General features: G+C 38.7%; 3 protein-coding genes and 1 pseudogene across 4 annotated transcripts; 1 reads left to right on the top strand and 3 right to left on the bottom strand.

Annotated features, from left to right (window-relative positions):
- Positions 1-241: 241 nt before the first annotated feature.
- Positions 242-3,160, bottom strand: LOC133733311 (putative disease resistance protein RGA4). The gene has a single exon (XM_062160956.1). The coding sequence runs from the start codon at positions 3,158-3,160 to the stop codon at positions 242-244; it is 2,919 nt and encodes a 972-aa protein (XP_062016940.1).
- A 2,780-nt stretch (positions 3,161-5,940) lies between these two features.
- LOC133733305 (uncharacterized) lies at positions 5,941-11,753 on the bottom strand (annotated as a pseudogene).
- Positions 11,754-14,190: 2,437 nt separating this feature from the next.
- On the top strand, positions 14,191-16,629 carry LOC133726228 (pentatricopeptide repeat-containing protein At3g29290-like). Of its 2 annotated transcripts, none has more exons than XM_062153735.1 (2): positions 14,191-15,972; positions 16,254-16,629. In XM_062153735.1, exons 1-2 carry the CDS (start codon positions 14,434-14,436, stop codon positions 16,479-16,481), a joined length of 1,767 nt encoding a protein of 588 aa, XP_062009719.1. In that variant the 5' UTR covers positions 14,191-14,433; the 3' UTR covers positions 16,482-16,629. The 2 variants fall into 2 exon arrangements, with proteins under 2 accessions (XP_062009719.1, XP_062009720.1); XM_062153736.1 differs by having other exon boundaries at positions 16,188-16,303.
- Positions 16,630-16,768: 139 nt separating this feature from the next.
- LOC133726229 (biogenesis of lysosome-related organelles complex 1 subunit 2-like) lies at positions 16,769-17,439 on the bottom strand. Its single transcript, XM_062153737.1, has 2 exons — positions 17,285-17,439; positions 16,769-17,195 (listed from the first exon to the last, which is right to left on the bottom strand). Exons 1-2 carry the CDS (start codon positions 17,363-17,365, stop codon positions 16,926-16,928), a joined length of 351 nt encoding a protein of 116 aa, XP_062009721.1. The 5' UTR covers positions 17,366-17,439; the 3' UTR covers positions 16,769-16,925.
- Between the last annotated feature and the right edge of the window lie 113 nt (positions 17,440-17,552).

Genomic DNA, 17,552 nt, shown 5'->3' with positions numbered 1-17,552 from the left:
CCTAGCTAGAAGCTTCAATGTGGTCCTCAAGGGTAACTTAATTAGTGCGATAAGTAACTTCATTTCCGGTTGAAGGTATGATAGATAGAAGGAAGGAAACTTTTGTAAGAAAAAGGCTACCAAAGTCTAAAAGAAGCAGAACAATATCACAAGGAAGGAAACAACTCACCACACCAACAGAATCATGAAGCTCCAACACATTAACCATGGGGACAAAAAAAAATTCAAGGAGATGCTAAGCCTACAGAATCGTGCAGGCCCCAGTTGTTGCAACGTTGACGTTTGGGATGTGAGAAATGTTGTGCCACTCCTTCCCCACGCCAATTTTGTAGTCTCGTTCGAGAATTGGACAACCCTCGATCTCCAGAGTACGCAGTGTTGTTATCTTGTAGAGGAAATCTGGCAGTGCTTTGAGCTTTGGACACCACTCCCGAATTCGCAAGGAAGAAAGGCGAGGCATTATTGTAATTTCAGAAGAAGAAGAATCCTCCTTTGTTATTCCTTCCCACTCTTCCCACTTGGTCATACCGAAGAAAGAAAGTAGTTTCAATTTAGGGAATAGAATTCCTGAGACTTGTTCTTCTTCTATTCCCAGAAATTCAACTCCCACCTTTTTCACATTCGACATCCTCCTTATCTCCAGAATTTCAAGCGATGGCAATTTTCCAAGAGGAGGCAAAAGCTCACAATATTTCCATTCATAGAGAACAAGTTTTCTCAAACCGTGTAAAGACTTGATCCAATAGAGAGACTCGGTGGTGCCATGGCAATGGCTAATGGATAAAGATTCCAAATTTTGATGTGGTTGCAATGCTTTAACTATTTCTGAATCACCTTTTCTCTGCTCTAAAGCTCCGTATTCACTCTTGAAAGCTACTACCAAATGAGAGAGGTGCTCCTTCTTCCTCAACTGTGCTTTCTCAATCTCACTCGCATCATGTTTCGCATTTTCCCCCAACCTTTCTATCTCAAGGCTCCCCTGAAGCTGGTCCATGATTCCGAGATCTCCTAATTTCAATGCTTCATTATCACCATGACGTTGTACATTAAAATAGTCTAGTGCTTGCAGACATTTCAAACTCCCAATCCCTTTGGGTAAGTACCTCAACTCATCACAACCCCCAACATATAGATGTTTTAAGTTGATCAACTTTCCCATTGCCTTGGGTAGTTTCTCAAGACTCCGGCACTCTATAAGAACCAGAGTCTGTAGATTGTATAAATCACACACCGCATCCGGTAATTCTGTTAAAAAACAATTCTGAGATAAATCCATATATCTCAAATGAATCAATGCACCCACTTCTTTTGGAAGTTCAATGAGGAAATAATTACCACTCAAATTCAATGTCCTAAGGTTTTTCATTTGCAAAATTGAACCGGGACTTATGGTTGTACAGCTTGAATCAAGGAGTGTGAGGCTACGCACATTTACGCATGTGTCACATGAAGTAGGAAATGAAAGTGGACCAAAGGGTTCATTGGGTACATTTGTTAAGGTCAAATGACGAACCTTATTACTCGGTAGCTCCACTATTTGAGCATCACTCTCACCTGCTTCTATAATAATGCATTCTTTTTTGGTAAGAAACTGCACAAAGTCATGCACAATATCATGCATTTTGCATCCAACAATATTTCCCATCTCATCTATGTCAAAATTTTGAAAGAAAGACCGCATTGCTAGACTCTCAAAATAATTTTGACCTTTTCTTCTCTTTTCTTTATTTTCCTTTAAATTAAGATAATCTTGAGACATCCAAAGCTCAATCAAATTATCTTTTTTGAGATTATAATCTTTGGGAAATATAGCACAATACAAAAGACACCTTTTGACTGCTGGAGACAAATCATAATAACTTAGAAATAGTGGTCGGAAAACTTGTTCCTCAACTTTCTCTAATTCCCATATTTTACTATTCAGAACATCTCGCCATTCCTGTGTTGTTTTCTTATACCGCACTTGACTGCCTAAAGTTTTTACAACAAGAGGCAAACCTTTACACTTTTTCACAATTTCCTCACCAATAGCTCCAAACCCATTAGACTCATCTTCTTTCCTATCCAAAAATGCGATGTTGTTGAACAATGCTAGACAATCCCTATCGCTCAACTTGTCTAAATGAATCATGCTACTGGTTGCTCCCATCATTTCAACAACCCCTTGTTTTCGAGTTGTCACTAGTATTCTACTACCTTCAGCACAATTTTGCATTATTACTGGCAGTTTCAAAATTTCCCACTTTTCTTGGTCTTCCGTCCACACATCATCTAAGACAAGAAGAAACTTCTTATCCATAACGTGTGACCTTATACATGGTAATAGAGTTTCCAACTCATTTGAACTCTTTTGGGTTTCATTTTTATCTAGACTCTCAATGATCGCTTTGGCAATCTTAATCTCATCAAAAGCGATCGAGACACAAACCCATACTTTCTTATGAAAATGAGCTGTAACATTTTCATCATTATAGGCTAATTGGGCAAGAGTTGTTTTCCCCATCCCTCCCATCCCTACAATAGGGATGACAAGGAATCGCCCCCCTTCCGGGCTACTCTCTCTCAACAACTTGCTCAACAACATCTCTTTTTCTTCTTCTCGGCCAAATATTGTAGATACATTGACCAAAGATGAAGTCTTCTGTCGTTGAATAAGCTGCTGATCATCAGGGCCACCTCTTGTGGACTGATGAAAGCCATAGATTTCTCTTTCAGCAGCAATCAACGTTAACTTCTCATTCAGTTTCTTTATCCTTCTAGCTATTTTATGACGATGAATGACCTTATTAGCTTGGCCAATACAAAAGCAAACAGAGGGCATGGAGAAACATACCTTCTTTTTTGTAACAAGAGCAATTTTTTCTTCCTTCTCTTGCTTCTCCTCCACTTGTTGTCTGAGAACTTCAGTGTTCCACTCATCTAGCACGTTGTCCATCTCGTACGACACATCTTTCAGCTTCTCCAACCAGTCTTCCACCCTAGCGTCTGTCACTTGTTTCTTCTCTGCATCCTCAAGCACAGCCTGGATAGCTTTGAGCTTGCTGCTGAAACTTTTAACGTCTTCCTCAGCATTTGAAACCAGTTTCACCACTTGATTTGTGTGTTGATATACTACTGAAGCCAATTGCTCCAGAAGCACGGAGATGAGTGCATCAGCCATTTTTGGTGTCAAGACTTTGTTATAATTCAAAGAGAAATAGAACACAGATGAATATGAGCTAAGATAAAATGGATGATAGCGTTATGACCTCTCTTCTACTCGTTTATATATAGTGCAGAAATTTCATGGATTACTCCGATTAATTTCATTTGGCTCTAAATTCTGGTTTGGATAAAGATTGGAAATAAATGAAGTAATGAATATATGCTCCATCATCTCAATTGATAAGGTATAATTTCCAAAGAGATAGAAGGAGATACCTGCCTCGATTATTACTTCAACAACTTCAGCTGAGAGAGCATTCCTCTTTAATTATACTTGAACCACAAGAGTTGAAAAGAAGCACTCTTGGATAGAAAAAGAATAATTATGCGAGAGAGAGACGGAAAGTATATATTGTTCTTTTCTTCACTCTTTCCAACTGCTTCATCACTCTTCATCAACATTGAACAACCATGTAAAACTTCTGCAACTATCCTCCTAGTCCTATTAACCCATATATATTTTTGAAAAACAAGCATATTGTTTAAGTTCGATTGGAATGAATTGAATTAAAACAACTTAACTTTGACAACAATGGTAAATTAACTAAATATATGAAATATTAGCTAGGTAGAATATTGCAACTGAAATAACTAACTAAATACAATGTGAAATTTTTCTGCATGTCTTTATGCAATGCTTCATCTGAGGACGATGTTGTTGACATCTTTTTGTTCTGTACATGGATTTTTGAATTTGTCATGTTAGATTTGCATGCCAACTTCTTCTTACTTTACAATCTTTAGGTAAAAACTTGCTCAATAGTACTGGCCAGCTATCATAGATGTGACAACTTTCTTGCTGATCCTGAAAGCTGATTACTGAAAGACACCCTCAATTTTAAATTGCAGAATTGTATCATAAAATTTAAACTAAGAGTTTGTGTTCACATTCTCCTTGAAAACATGGAACTTGATTTGAGGAAGCCTTTGTTTTTTATTTCTACTGATATATTCTTAAAATTTCAGCTAGTATTGCTTCTTTTATGCCAAAATTGCAGATCTACAGACTTTTGCTTTGGTTTGGGTAGGAAAGAAAGAGAGACGAGAATGAAAGAGCAAGCAGAGAGAGAAATAATAAAAAATTAAATGACAGAAGACTCAAACACTGTCAAATTTGACAGATTGAAACAAAACTGTCATCCACGTGGCAAATGACATTTGGGTTGGACCTGTTTTTGATATGTCATTTATATATAGCTGTTGGGCCTCCACGTGGAAAATAACCACTCCATTGGAGATGGTCTTACTTGTTTAATTGTCCACATGGTCGATCATTGATGAAAATAGTATTAAAGAAAACAGTTAAGAACACAGGCATTGTTTTACGTCTCTGGGCTCAAATCTCAAACTGAACTCTTGTGTGTCACAGATCATGGTCAAGAGGCAGATGACAGATTTCCCACCAAATTTTGTTCATTCCCTCGATGGTTCTCATATATATATATATATATATATATATATATATGTGATGACTGCAGTTGCCACTTCGTTCTTCTTGTACTACTATTCAACGATCTGTATCTTAGAATGGTTCCTGAGTACATGCTGTAATTATACTATATATGAAATATGAGTTTACTATTCACAACTGTTCATGTAACAGTAAAATGACGCTTTACCCCTGGTCTTCTACCACAATTTCGCATCTGCCATATATATATGAAAAGACGTTTTTACCCTTTAATTGTTTCTTAATTACAAGTTGCCATCTTTTGATAGTTTTGTTATTCAGTGTCTGGGCTTCGAATTGATATGGAATTTATTTGATATGCACACAGCCATGATCTCCCGTCCATAACCTCCCTTTATTTGATCCTTCTAATTTCTTTACAAGAATAAAACCCGTGGCAATGCACGGGCCAATTTTCTAGTTTTAATAAATTACAGCTATTCAATGATCTATATCTTAGAATCTTGTGAAGTATGGAAAGCCTTGCAGCTGATTGAGGAATAAGTAGATATAGACTAGGAGATTCATGTAAGAGGTTGCTTCGCCAGAGGGGTTACAACTTTCACTGCAACTTTTATGTTTATAATGCATCTTCTTCCCCTGTAAATTTGAGTGACTAAAGCTGCAATTATTCGATAAACTATTCGTTTACAGTTATCAACATACAAGTTTAGCATATCCGTGAGCAAAGCTACGGAAGTTCTCAGTCACGCCCACTGACCCTATTTGCTGACAGAAAACTCATCGGCAAAAGACTCTTATTTTTAACTCGCAAATAAAATAAACTCATTGGATAGTGCTTTTTGGTGGTTTTAAAAGAAGCACTTCCCAGTATTACAGAGAACACTTGAAATTTTTACGAAGACCTCAATGTACTTCTAACAGAACCACTTTCCATAAAAAAAAGTCGTGAGCAATCCCAGAGAAATTTTCACAACGAAAGTTGGCAAAAAGTTGGAACCAATTATATATACACCTACAGGATCATGTTTACATTGAGTTTACAAAAATAATTCAGAGCCTCTCTCTGTCTTCATCTTTCTACACGAAGTTTTACATCCTAGCCAAAAACAAAAACAATAAAGAATAACATCGGTGCCTAACAAGAAGGTTTCGTTGTGCTGCCCACCATATATCGAACTATACCTCCATATTATCATTTGATAATCGAGTCTAACAATTTAAACCTGGGTAGTAAAAATAAAACTCATTTGATATGAAGCAGCCTAACAGCACTTCCAGCTTGATCAATTACATTATAGGCCCAGGAAAAATTGCATTTAGATTTAGTAGCCATATCGATCGTTCAAGGATGTTCGCTTATCACCAGATTGTCCTGCATGAGCCATAAAGATATGTACCAGTTATTAAAAGAGATCTCTCATTTATTAAAAGAGATCTCTCATCTAAGAGAGGAAGAAAAAGGAAAAAAAAAAAAAAACAAAGTAATAACCCAGAACATGGAATCAAATTAGCCTTACCTTCAGGAGGCACCCATGTTTCAGTAGAATCACTATCAAGAAATGAAGGTCTCTCGGGACCAAGTACTCTTTCTTTGGGCTTTTTACCCTTGCTCGGTTGTTTCCCTTGTGACGTATCTTGGCTTTCAGAGGACTCATCAAGTCATCATCATCTGATGCATAATAGCCTCTGTTATGCTTTAACAACAGTGCTACAGCATCCTCTGCCACGAGTCCAGCTCCTGTGGAGGAAGATGTCGAAAGTTGATGAGAATCATCACTAGCTTCAGATTCATGAACTTGTTTTCGTTTCCTTATAATCAAACCAGGCGCAGCATTTTCAATCCCAGATTCCATGTTAACTTCATTCTCCAAAATCTTCTTTCTGTCTTTATAGTCCACAAATACTTCAGACTCGTGCTCATTCGTAGATGCTGCCTCTTGATGACCCTCCACGATCTTCTTGTCTGCTATAGCTCCAAGCCACTGGGGCTTTGCTACAGTATACACAACACTTTTTCCTTCAGTTGCATCAGTGAGAACCTCACCTGAGTCCAGCTTCTTGCTAGATGCAACAGTCACATCTGTACTCTCCTCTTTCTTTATGGAGCCACTTTCTGGATTTTCAGGCGGACAGGTTTCCTTTGGTTTAAGTGGATGTTGCTTCTTGATGGCAGCAGCAGAAGTTTCAGGATTTTCAGGAAGTACCTTTGAATCCCTTTTCTTGGTTGCTTCACCTGTTGGATCAGCAATCTTCAAAAGGACTACCCTGTCATATTCGGACTGGAGATCTGAGAGTTCCTTTTGCAATTGCTCAGTTTTATCAAGCACTAACAAGAAGAAAAATCAGCACAGCAAGTGTTAGCAGAAAGCACCAAAGCAATTATCAATTCAGATGTAATAAAGATCAAGGTTCATGAGAGCAGAATTCCACACCAAGCTTAGATGAAAGCCCAGACATGTATGCATCCAGTGCGTCTCCAGCATTGGTGTCTTCTGTAGTTTCTGATGCCAGTCTGCTTTTCTCAATTGAAAGCAGCTCTTTCTTGTTCTCCATTTCTTTTGTGATTGTATCTCTCTTATCCAGATGAGTACCAGCGGTTTCAATTGATGGGTTTTCACTAGCCTTCTTGCTAGAAGGCTTCTTTGTCCGATCATAAAATTCATCATCATCACTGAACAACGAATCATTAACAATTAACGTCAATAGGAAGTTATCAATTCTTTTTTAACAAACCATATAGCATTGACAAATTATGTATGGCATTTACATAGCTGAATTAAGAGTTAACCATGATGATTAGGAATTTAATACTACAGTTCAGAGTCTAATATGAATAGCTGATCAATTGTAGAATTTATATAGTCCAATCTTGCAAAAGTGAGTACTTGAGTGTCTCTTCCGAACCTAAAAGTGCAATACTTTTACACAGGTAATTTTCATTAATTAAGTACCTCAAAAGTTCTTCTTCTTCTTCAATTGCTCCTTTCTTCTTACTATGATGCTTCCCAACACGTGCACCTAAACTTTCCCGAATACTCTCATTCAGTGTCTCTTCCAAATTTTCAAGCTCTTCCAGAATATGTAAGAAAATTAAAAATAACGTGTTAACCAGAAGGGTCACTACCATCCTGCCTCCATATATTGGGAGTTAAGATGCAACAGATCTTCCCCATTTCTCAACTGCCAGTAAAGGTTGGCAAATAGGTTCTGGGGAAATTTTTTACCTGTTCTGTTCTTTGTTCATTTCGAGCGATCTGAGTTTGTTGCCCTTGAGTCAATCCAACTTGAGAGATGTCTTTAGCACGAATAGCATCTATCTCTTTCTTCATATGAGCAATCTATAAGCGAAACAGTGAAGACATGAGAACAATTATAATAATAAGTAAAAAACTCATCAGTGTCTGCATAAACTAGTTTTTATCATCAACATTGGAGTTCTTTAAATCTTTGTTTTCCTCATTTAAAACAATAAAAATAAAAAACACAAAAGAACTGGATGCAAGTAGAAGAAGACAAGGTGAATGTAACCAAGTGAGGCTGGGAAACATTAACCACAATATCATGAGAACAAGTAAAGAAGGGAGATAATTTCCAAAATACGAGAAGACTGAAGTGTAATATCAGGATACTGGATTTAATTATGATGCATTGTTGTTAGGTTCGCGTACTTTTTCCTTTGTTGATGCTGGTATGGTCAACCTAATAATGGATGGTAGCAACTAATTAATTAGAATCATTAAGGACCATTTTCAAACATTTAAGAGGTCCCTGTTGGATCATTATATTGCAAGTGCATCAACTGTTGTATTCCTTCATTACACAAAGATATACTCTTTTGCTAGAATTATAAAAGGTACACAACACCAGTGCGTGACTTTTCTAAAAATCAATTCAGGAACTGCTTTCTCAAATACCAAGCAATGGTACACTACACTACACTGGTGCGTGACTTTTTTAAAAATCAATTCAGGAATTGCTTTTCTCAAATACTAAGAAATATAAACATGTTAATATAAATATATGAACTATACCTAAAGAGTTTATCCAATTAGCAAAAAAGGATCCAACGTACAAGAAAGATAATAAAAAACCAGAATTACCTTTTCCATTCTTTTAGTTATTTTATCACGGGTTTTTATCTGCTTTTCCGTAAGCTGTCCTTTGTATGTTTGCCAAGTTACTTCCTCACCATCATCCTTAATCCAAAACCACATCTCAGTAGAATAATCTTCTTTCAATTCAACAAAAGAAAAGAAAGAAAAAGGCCGTACTTAAAGAAAAATATAGCAGAATATAAAAGGCAGTTTGAGAAGAATTCTATTGAGCAATGCTAAATTGACACGTACCTCGGCTTCTTCTATAATGGCATCCTCTCCCATACCCCAAGAGATGCCATCAGCAAGAGAAGCTTCAAGTCTTGCTCGTTGAAGTGATGCCTGCAGATCTAAAATATCTTCACGCATCTTGTACTCTCTTAAAACTTTCAAGTCTTTTTCCTACATAGATATAACCAAACGATAAGCAGTCATCCTTTGACACATCGGTACAGAAAGCAAGTGAGGCCGGCTAAGATTCCATTTGAAGAAATGGAGTGCCGTCATTGATAACCATAATTCAGCTCATTTCTTTAATGTCACTTTCATTACATATTTTAAAATCAAGAACTTAATGTATATGTACATATATTTATGCGTCTATGCTATGCTTTGAACCTTCATGTAGATACTATTATCGTGATGGGTGATTCGAAGACTTTGATAAGTGCAAAATCCAGAATTTACCTCACTAACATATTGTTGAAGGAGTAACCGTAGTGCCATCACTTAGATAAGAAAGCAGTGGAGGTTCTTGGGAAACTCATCTCATAAATGCAAATATGTCCCGTCCTTCAATATTTGAAGTGCTTAGGTTATTTTTATTGAAAAAATATTTGCCTCTCATTATTCTTCACAAATTCAATATAAAAATCAAATGAACAGATGCCTTCTTATTTGAATTTCACTAAGAACACACACAAAGTCGAACAATAAGTAGTAAATTGAAATCTTACTGGTGGCATCAACTCAGACGGTCCTTGGAAAATTTATAGACGAGATGAACTGCACAAGAAAATGCAAGAATAATCAGAAGGGTAATAATCTTATGATGTGCTTTTGACTAAAAAGTCATTAAGAGAAAAACTTCATGAACGTCTGACAATTATCGTTATCTTCCAATTATCATTATCTTCAATCTTCCTGAACTGCTTCTATTTTGGTTGTCACTATCCCAAATACTCATAGTATTCTAGTTGTCCTATCCAGTAAAGTGTCTTTCTCTCACATACATATAAACAATAAATAAATATGTATCCAAGTAACTAGCAGTTTAGGCCCATAAAATATATTTGGCATTTAAATATGAGCACTACGTCTTGTTAATCAAAAAGCGTAAAGGATAAAATAGCTATCTGAATCACAAGAGATCACATATATAAATTAGTCCTCGATGAGTTCCTTAACAGTTCCTATTGAAAATAGCAGTGCATATATCTCATTATATAATGTACTTCACAGGATGGTATTCTGAATTCAAGAGTCATACAACACATGGAAAAGTGAGGATCACTATAAGAAGTAAATAAGTTATAGGTAAAGCCAAGACAATGAAATAATGAGGTACTCACTGCCCAAAACGAATGACATCACCAACATGCAAGTCCACATACACCTTTTTACTGACCTGATAGGCATGATAAAAAGGTTAGTATAATAAAACTGGGGCATAAAACTATATACTCACCAATTTATTGTAACAGGAGTAGTCACAAGGTTTTTAGAAGCAGCATATAAGTGAAACTTACCCACAAACAGAGACATAGACAAACACAAATAAGAATGGAATTATGCAAAAGACACAGAGATAATTCAGTAAACGCTAAATCTTACTGATGAGAGTAACTGTTGACTTGTTAAGTACTCTTTCATGAGTCAGATAAAAGATCTTAAATATCCAAATAGATTCATTGGAAACAGTAACCACATAAAACCTAATTTTCTATGTGGAGCTGGTCATCAAGAACGGAACACCGTAAATTGAAACTTCTAGAGACCAGCAACTTCCAAGTATTTATCATTTACTACTACTAGAACATGAAGGTTGTCTACTGGATCTGAGCTAACACTGCAGAATACTTAACAACTTCAAATAAAGCATGATTGTCTTTTTTATATTCTGACAACAAAAGGGATTTTCCTTGAAAGGCAGAGGTCAATTCCTTTGTAGAGAGGGACTATACAAATACCATTCAAGATAAAATTGATCCCTGGTCCAGATAAATTTGAGACCATATCTACTATTGCATTAGAAAATGTATTGAAAGAAAGTTCATGAACTAAATTTCAAGTTTTAAGGTCTGGTTGCGAAAAGCAATTAGCTCGATAGACATACCTGGTTCTTGTTAACAGAAGTACCATGAGTACTGCCAAGGTCATAGATGTACGCATCTCCACTTCTCTTGAACTGAAGCACTGCCAAAAGAGTGAATAAGAAAATTAACAGGTATCTACTGTCGACTTAGCTCAAAGTCCTAGTACATTTATCTGAACCTTGAACATGTAAGCCCCTTTTTCATACCTGAAATTTATTCCAGTAGCAAAGAAATTCAACAATTTTCGGAGTATATAATGAAATGTAGTACTTAAAATTAGCTACAGAGGAGGAAGATGAGAAAGAAGAAGAAGCTTACACATTGAATTGGTCGACAATGGCGCCGTCCTTGAGGACCTCGAGCTGGAACTGGTGGCATGGAGCTCCGCTCCATTCAGGAATCGAATAAGGAACGGCAAAGCCTTGGGATTGGTGCTTGGATGTCTCCGGCGGCGCGGTTTCGGAGTCGGTGGTGGATGCAGAGGGTGGATTGGGGTTAGGGTTTTGGGGAGGAGGAGGAGGAGGAGGTGGACTAGGGTTTTTGGGAGGTGGAGGCCCCATCGGGGGCTTCATTTGGGTTGAAGAATGGGAGGTGGTCTCCATCGACACATTGTCTAGGGTTTCGGAGTCGGCGGGGTCTGCTGAGAGTGGAGGCGGAGGCGGAGGCGGCGGAGGACCCATGGCGGTCGTCATTGTATCGGAGAGAGCGTGAGAGAGTTGCAGAGTAGCTTATGGCGTTTTGGGTCCGAAAGAGACGCAGAGACTATTTATAGGTGTCCACCGCCAAATTTATTGGGCTGGAACTCTGGGCCGGACTAAGTATATGGCGTTTGTATTGGACTATTGGGCTGGCCGGTAATAGCCTTTGAAATATGAAAAGAAGAGAAAAATAAAAGGTAAAGGAAGGTAAACACCTAAACTCTATGATCCAAAAATAAAAGAGAAAAATTCAGCTACTGTCCCCAAACTATGCTGCCAATGCCAATTTGATACCCGAACTCTCAAAAGTATATGTGATACCCAAACACATATTTTGACACCAACGTGATACTTCCGTCCAAAATTTCTGACGGCGCCATTTCTTTGCTGACGTGGCAAGCATGTGAAGACCAAAAACAAAGAAAAAGACCAATTTGCCCTTTTCTTTTGTTAATTGTTTCTTTATCTTCCTTCTTCTTTATCTTCTTATTCTTCTTCTTCTCAGATGATCTGGGGACTTTCCCAAAAAACTTGGAATCATCATCATCAAGAGAGTCGATGATGCTTAAGCCTCCCCAGCTCCTCTTATGCCCATGAAGAGGTGGTCTTGGTGACCTAAAGGGGCTGCGTAGATTCGAAAACACCTTGAAATCTAGACGTCATCATGGCCACGGCGATCATCGAAATTGAGGGGGGTCTGGAAGGGCAGATCGAGAAGGCGAACGAGACAGGTCTGACGACGGGTGTGGGCTCGGATCTGATCGGCGACCGGCGAAGCAACTGGGGAGTCGAATGAAGTGTTGGTCACAATGGGCTAGGAGTTTTGTGGTGGTTCGGAGTCGGAGTTGGGGTGGGGGTGGGGGTGGTCGTCGTCAGAGTTGGGGTGGGGGTGGTTGTCGTCGGAGTCGGCGTCGGAGAGGCCGATGAATTCCCAGAGAGTCTTGATCAAAGTCTTCGAATTGCAAGAATTGGAGGACGACCCTCGCAACTGGGCCCGCCTCGGTCATCTCCTATCTTGTCTCCGCCGCCTCCTCCGAGCCTCCCGACGGCTGGTCCTCCCTCCACAAGCTCGCCGTCTTCTGCCCCAGCCTCCTCCAATCCGGCGTCCTCTTCGGGATTATGATTTCAGCATCGAACACGAGCTCAGCCTGATGACACTTACCGCCCCGAATCCCAATCGGAGCCCTCCTCCAGCCAAATTTACTAACCACCGCCCCCAATCCCAATCGGCCCGATGATGTTTGATGTTCTGCTTCTCTTCAATGTGAACACACCCAATCACAATCACAATCACAAACCCAATAACCACAACATCAACCATCCTCAATATCACACACCCAAAATTTACCACAATTTTTAACTAATCTTTAGCAGCAAAATGATGCATCTGGCGAGATCTATTGTGAGTTGGAGTGGGAGGAGGTAGTGTTGGGAAGAAGAAGAAGAATTGGAGTTGGGAGAGAGAGCTCTGATCATGGTTTCGTTCCTTTTTTTTTTTAATTAGCTAGTAGTGAAAGACTATTCTGCCTTTGATAAAAAAAAATTTTTGTCTCCACGTGCTTAGCACGTCAGCAAAGAAACTGTGCTGTCAGAAATTTTGGACGGAAGTATCACGTTGGTGTCAAAATATGTGTTTGGGTATCACATTGATACGTTTGAGAGTTCGGGTATCAAATTGGCCTTGGCAGCATAGTTTGGAGACGGTAGCCTAATTTTTCTCAAAATAAAACACACCTCTGTTGTAAATTCGTGAAAATGGTACCTATAGTACTTCGGTCAGTCTATTGGCTTATTTAGTAACTCAGTGATTATTATATTATAGTATAAAAGTTAATCATGATTTTTACTCAAGGATATAGCCAATAACACATTATTTTTTTGTGAAAATTGCATGTTCTTGTTTTCTAAAATAAAATTTTTTCACTGTCAAATGATGATTTCTAAACATTTCTTGAACGATAGAACACAAAAATTACAATTACACGATTTTTCAAAATTGGAACACAATAATATTATATTAAAAAAATTCGTTCAAGGTTTTTCGGTGTTCCGTCAATTGAAATAGGTTTTAAAATCATACACTATTAATGATGAGCTTATGGTAATGTGACCGATGGAGAGATAAATTCATTGGGGTATCAATTAGGCAATTACAAATTTATTGCTTGTAGTATAAGGATTAAGGACTTTTCAGGTGTTTTTGGTTTTGACCCAGTATAAAACGGTGTGTCGAAGTGCTCCCCAACCTAGGTTCGAACCCCGAAGCTGTCAAAGTGGCGAGGCACTGTGCTGCAATGCACAGTTGGAGCATTTCACATGCGCCGAAGGGGTTTATCTTGGAGAAGTCTTTGGATTCCCCTTGACAAAGTCAAAAAAAAAAAAAAAAAAAAAAAAACGGTGTGTCGAAGTTAGGAACGAGGAGACGCCGTCGTTTCGGGATGTTATTTGGCAGGTCAGGTTCAACAGGGCGGTCCCTCTCGTCTCAACAGACGAAGATATTTGCTTCCTGTCTCGTTGTAGAAGAAGAACAAGCATCTATTTTGTTCATAGAAATTTGAGGAAAGGTCTGTACTTCCTTTGCTTCATCTTCTTCAAATTGGGTCATGCTGTTAAAGGTTAGTTCTATCATCATCAGCACACTTTCCATGGTTGAACAGCAAGTACTAATTTCATAGCTTTGTGTGTATCTCTGTGTTCTGGGTTCATTAATGGGTGAGGTTCTGAAACCTTCACTTTCCCTTATGTTAATCTCAACTAGTTCTGGGTTTCGGTATCGCCATTCTAGCCAGCCTTTATATTATGATGTGCCTAAAACATGTTCAAGTACACATAACCTTAGCTTAGTTTCCATGTGGGTACCCAGTGTGATTAGAATGAAGGCAAAATCCATGTCTGTGCCAAACGTGGTGCTTGGTGTGCAATCTGGGTTGGTTTGTGAAAATGAAGAAGATTCTTTGGTTGAGCAGATATTGGCTCCATGGGGAGATATAGCAATTGATAAGGACCCAGTCCAGCCGGAGATTGAACCGGGTGTTGCCGTCCGGCCAGAGGTGACTTTAATTTGGAAGGATGAGTTGAATGTAGATAGGGTAAGTTTTTTAGAGGAGGTGGATGAAGAGACATTGTCAAAGCGGATTTTGGTGCTTAGTAGAACTAATAAAATTAGGAGGGCGTTGGAGCTGTTTACTTCATTGGAGTTATCAGGTCTTGTTCCTAGTTTACATGCGTGTAATTCACTGTTATCTTGTCTGTTGAGAAATGGGTTTTTTGATAATGCCTTGAGAGTGTTTGAGTTTATGAAGAGAAAGAAGTTAACTACGGGGCATAGTTATAGCCTGATACTTAAAGCAGTTTCAGATGCTTGTGGCTGCGACTCTGCCGTTGAAATGTTTAGGGCAATGGAAGGGGAGAGTGGAGTGAGGGATGGTTTTGATACTGTTGTCTATAACACTATGATATCGGTTTGTGGTAAAGTGAACAATTGGCGTGAAACTGAGAGATTGTGGAGAGATATCAAGGAGAATGGTCATACTGGAACACAAGTTACTTATTGCCTCTTAGTTAGCATTTTTGTTCGGTGTGGTGAGCATGAGCTAGCTCTTGATGCTTACAATGAGATGATTGAAAACAAGTTTCAACCAGGGAATGATACAATGCAAGCTATGATTGGTGCATGCTCGAAGGAAGGAAAGTGGGATCTTGCGCTAAACATCTTTCAGAATATGTTGGAAAGTGGGCTCAAGCCAAATACAATTGCTTTCAATGCATTGATAAATTCGCTTGGAAAGGCTGCGGAGGTTGAACTAGCATTTAGGGTATATAATATCATGAAATCTATGGGTCATTCACCAGATCCTTATACATGGAAGGCATTACTTGGTGCACTTTATAAGGCAAATCGACATGATGATGCTATTAAGCTCTTTGAGAGCATCAAGAGAAGTCGGGGCTCTCAATTGAACTCGCACTTGTACAACATGGCTTTGATGTCTTGCTCGAAGCTTGGGCTATGGGATAAATCTCTGCAGCTTTTGTGGCAATTAGAAGCTTCTGATTTGTCAGTTTCGACAGCATCGTATAACCTTGTAATCAGTGCTTGCGAGATGGCAAGGAAGCCTGAAGTGGCATTGCAAGTGTATGAGCACATGGTTCACCAGAAGTGCACCCCAGACACATTTACTCATCTGTCACTAATAAGGAGTTGCATTTGGGGTTCTTTCTGGGAGGAAGTGGAGGAAATCCTGAATGTAAGTTCTATTTTTTGAGAGTATTATCACTTTTGTCACTTTCGCATTCCATTTTATCGCATCATACCGCTTCTTATGGAGTTAGAACTTCTGTATAGAACAAAGAACTATCATACTTAGTCGTCCAGATTTTCAAACCCATCCCTTTTTTTAGTAATTTCAAAGCATTTGATGAATCGTGCTTCTATCTACATTGATTATTGAGTTTGCTGTAGGTTTGGCATTGTATAGACACTGAATGCCCAAAGATGATGACACTGTAATGTTTATCTGCTTTGCAGCACGCTGCACCAGATGCATCTCTTTATAACGCTGCCATTCAAGGAATGAGCTTTCAAGGCAAAACCGAAGTAGCAAAGAAACTTTACACGAATATGCGTAAGAGTGGCCTCCAACCAGATGGGAAAACACGTGCCGTTATGCTGCAAAACTTACGAAGACCTAGGAAGAAGCAGCCTTCTCGTTACAGAACAAGTAGGAGCAAGCTGTCCTCCAATCGCCGTTACTAACATCAGAGAAACAAACCTGACAAAACTAGATAGTGTTGTTTATCTGTACTGTACATGACTTGAACCACCTGGTTGTACACTTGTAATCTATAGCAGAAACATTCCGTGGTTCATTTTACCACTATACATATAGTACTCATTCAAACAATTGCTTCTCACTTCAGAACAGAACTTATGCGCCAGTGAGCAACTGTTAACCATTGATGCATATGAATCTCAAGTCTGAAGTTCATAGCAGTCTGTACTTTCCAGACAGCTCGAAAAACTCTCTGCATCTTCGCAGCATAGAATGCAAAAATCGAGCTATGAAGCTGCTGCATTGTTCAAATTTGATCATATAATTTCACTACATGGGATTGAAGTTGAACATACAGTACTTCGTAAAATTCAAACACACAGAGACAAACAAATTTCACAGACACTGAAAACATTGAACAATTCGAACTAAGAAGACGATGGATTGTGATACACGGATTGGACTTTGGACTCTAACATGGCCACATATCGATCAAGCACCGAAACCACAGCTTCGAATTCGGTGACTTGCTGGTCTATGACATCAATCTGCTTCACATACTCGTCGAAGCTGCCGGCTTTGGACTTGAGCTGCTCCACGAAAACGCTTAGCCCGGAGGCCACGTCGCCGAAGCCTTTGTATTCCTCGGCCACTCTCAGATTCATCTTCTCTAAGAGCTCCATGTGGTTGGTCGTTCCCTGATAAGAGAATTGGAATCATTCTCGGATTGAAGACTAAATTTCAAAAGTTAAATTTGGGAATTTGAGAGGGGGGAGAGAGAGGAAACCTGGAGCTCCGATTTGACCATGGTGGAGACGCTGGTGAAGAGGTCATTGAGAGACTCGGCGAGCTCGTCTTTCGCAGCCATTGGAATTTGGGTTCGGTTCGCACCCGAAAGCAGATTGTAACGAACTCTGCTTGCTTCAATTAAAATCAATATTAGATGCTCTCTCTATTATAACTATAATTAGTTAATTAGTAGTTTTTCGTACTATTTACGAATACAATATGTATTTATGTTTTTTTTTATATTTCTATAATTCGTATTTTTTAAA

Source organism: Rosa rugosa, chromosome 1, assembly GCF_958449725.1.
Source record: "Rosa rugosa chromosome 1, drRosRugo1.1, whole genome shotgun sequence".
Classification (NCBI taxonomy): domain Eukaryota; kingdom Viridiplantae; phylum Streptophyta; class Magnoliopsida; order Rosales; family Rosaceae; genus Rosa; species Rosa rugosa.
This window is presented reverse-complemented; position numbering and strand designations above follow the sequence as displayed.

Excerpts from the sequence above, each read along its gene's own strand:
- LOC133726228 (XM_062153735.1), top strand. The coding sequence starts at position 14,434 with ATGGGTGAGGTTCTGAAACCTTCACTTTCCCTTATGTTAATCTCAACT. Across the intron at positions 15,973-16,253 it reads AAGTGGAGGAAATCCTGAAT|CACGCTGCACCAGATGCATC; the intron begins GTAAGTTCTATT and ends TCTGCTTTGCAG.
- LOC133726229 (XM_062153737.1), bottom strand. The coding sequence starts at position 17,365 with ATGGCTGCGAAAGACGAGCTCGCCGAGTCTCTCAATGACCTCTTCACC. Across the intron at positions 17,196-17,284 it reads TGGTCAAATCGGAGCTCCAG|GGAACGACCAACCACATGGA; the intron begins GTTTCCTCTCTC and ends TTCTCTTATCAG.
- LOC133733311 (XM_062160956.1), bottom strand. The coding sequence starts at position 3,160 with ATGGCTGATGCACTCATCTCCGTGCTTCTGGAGCAATTGGCTTCAGTA.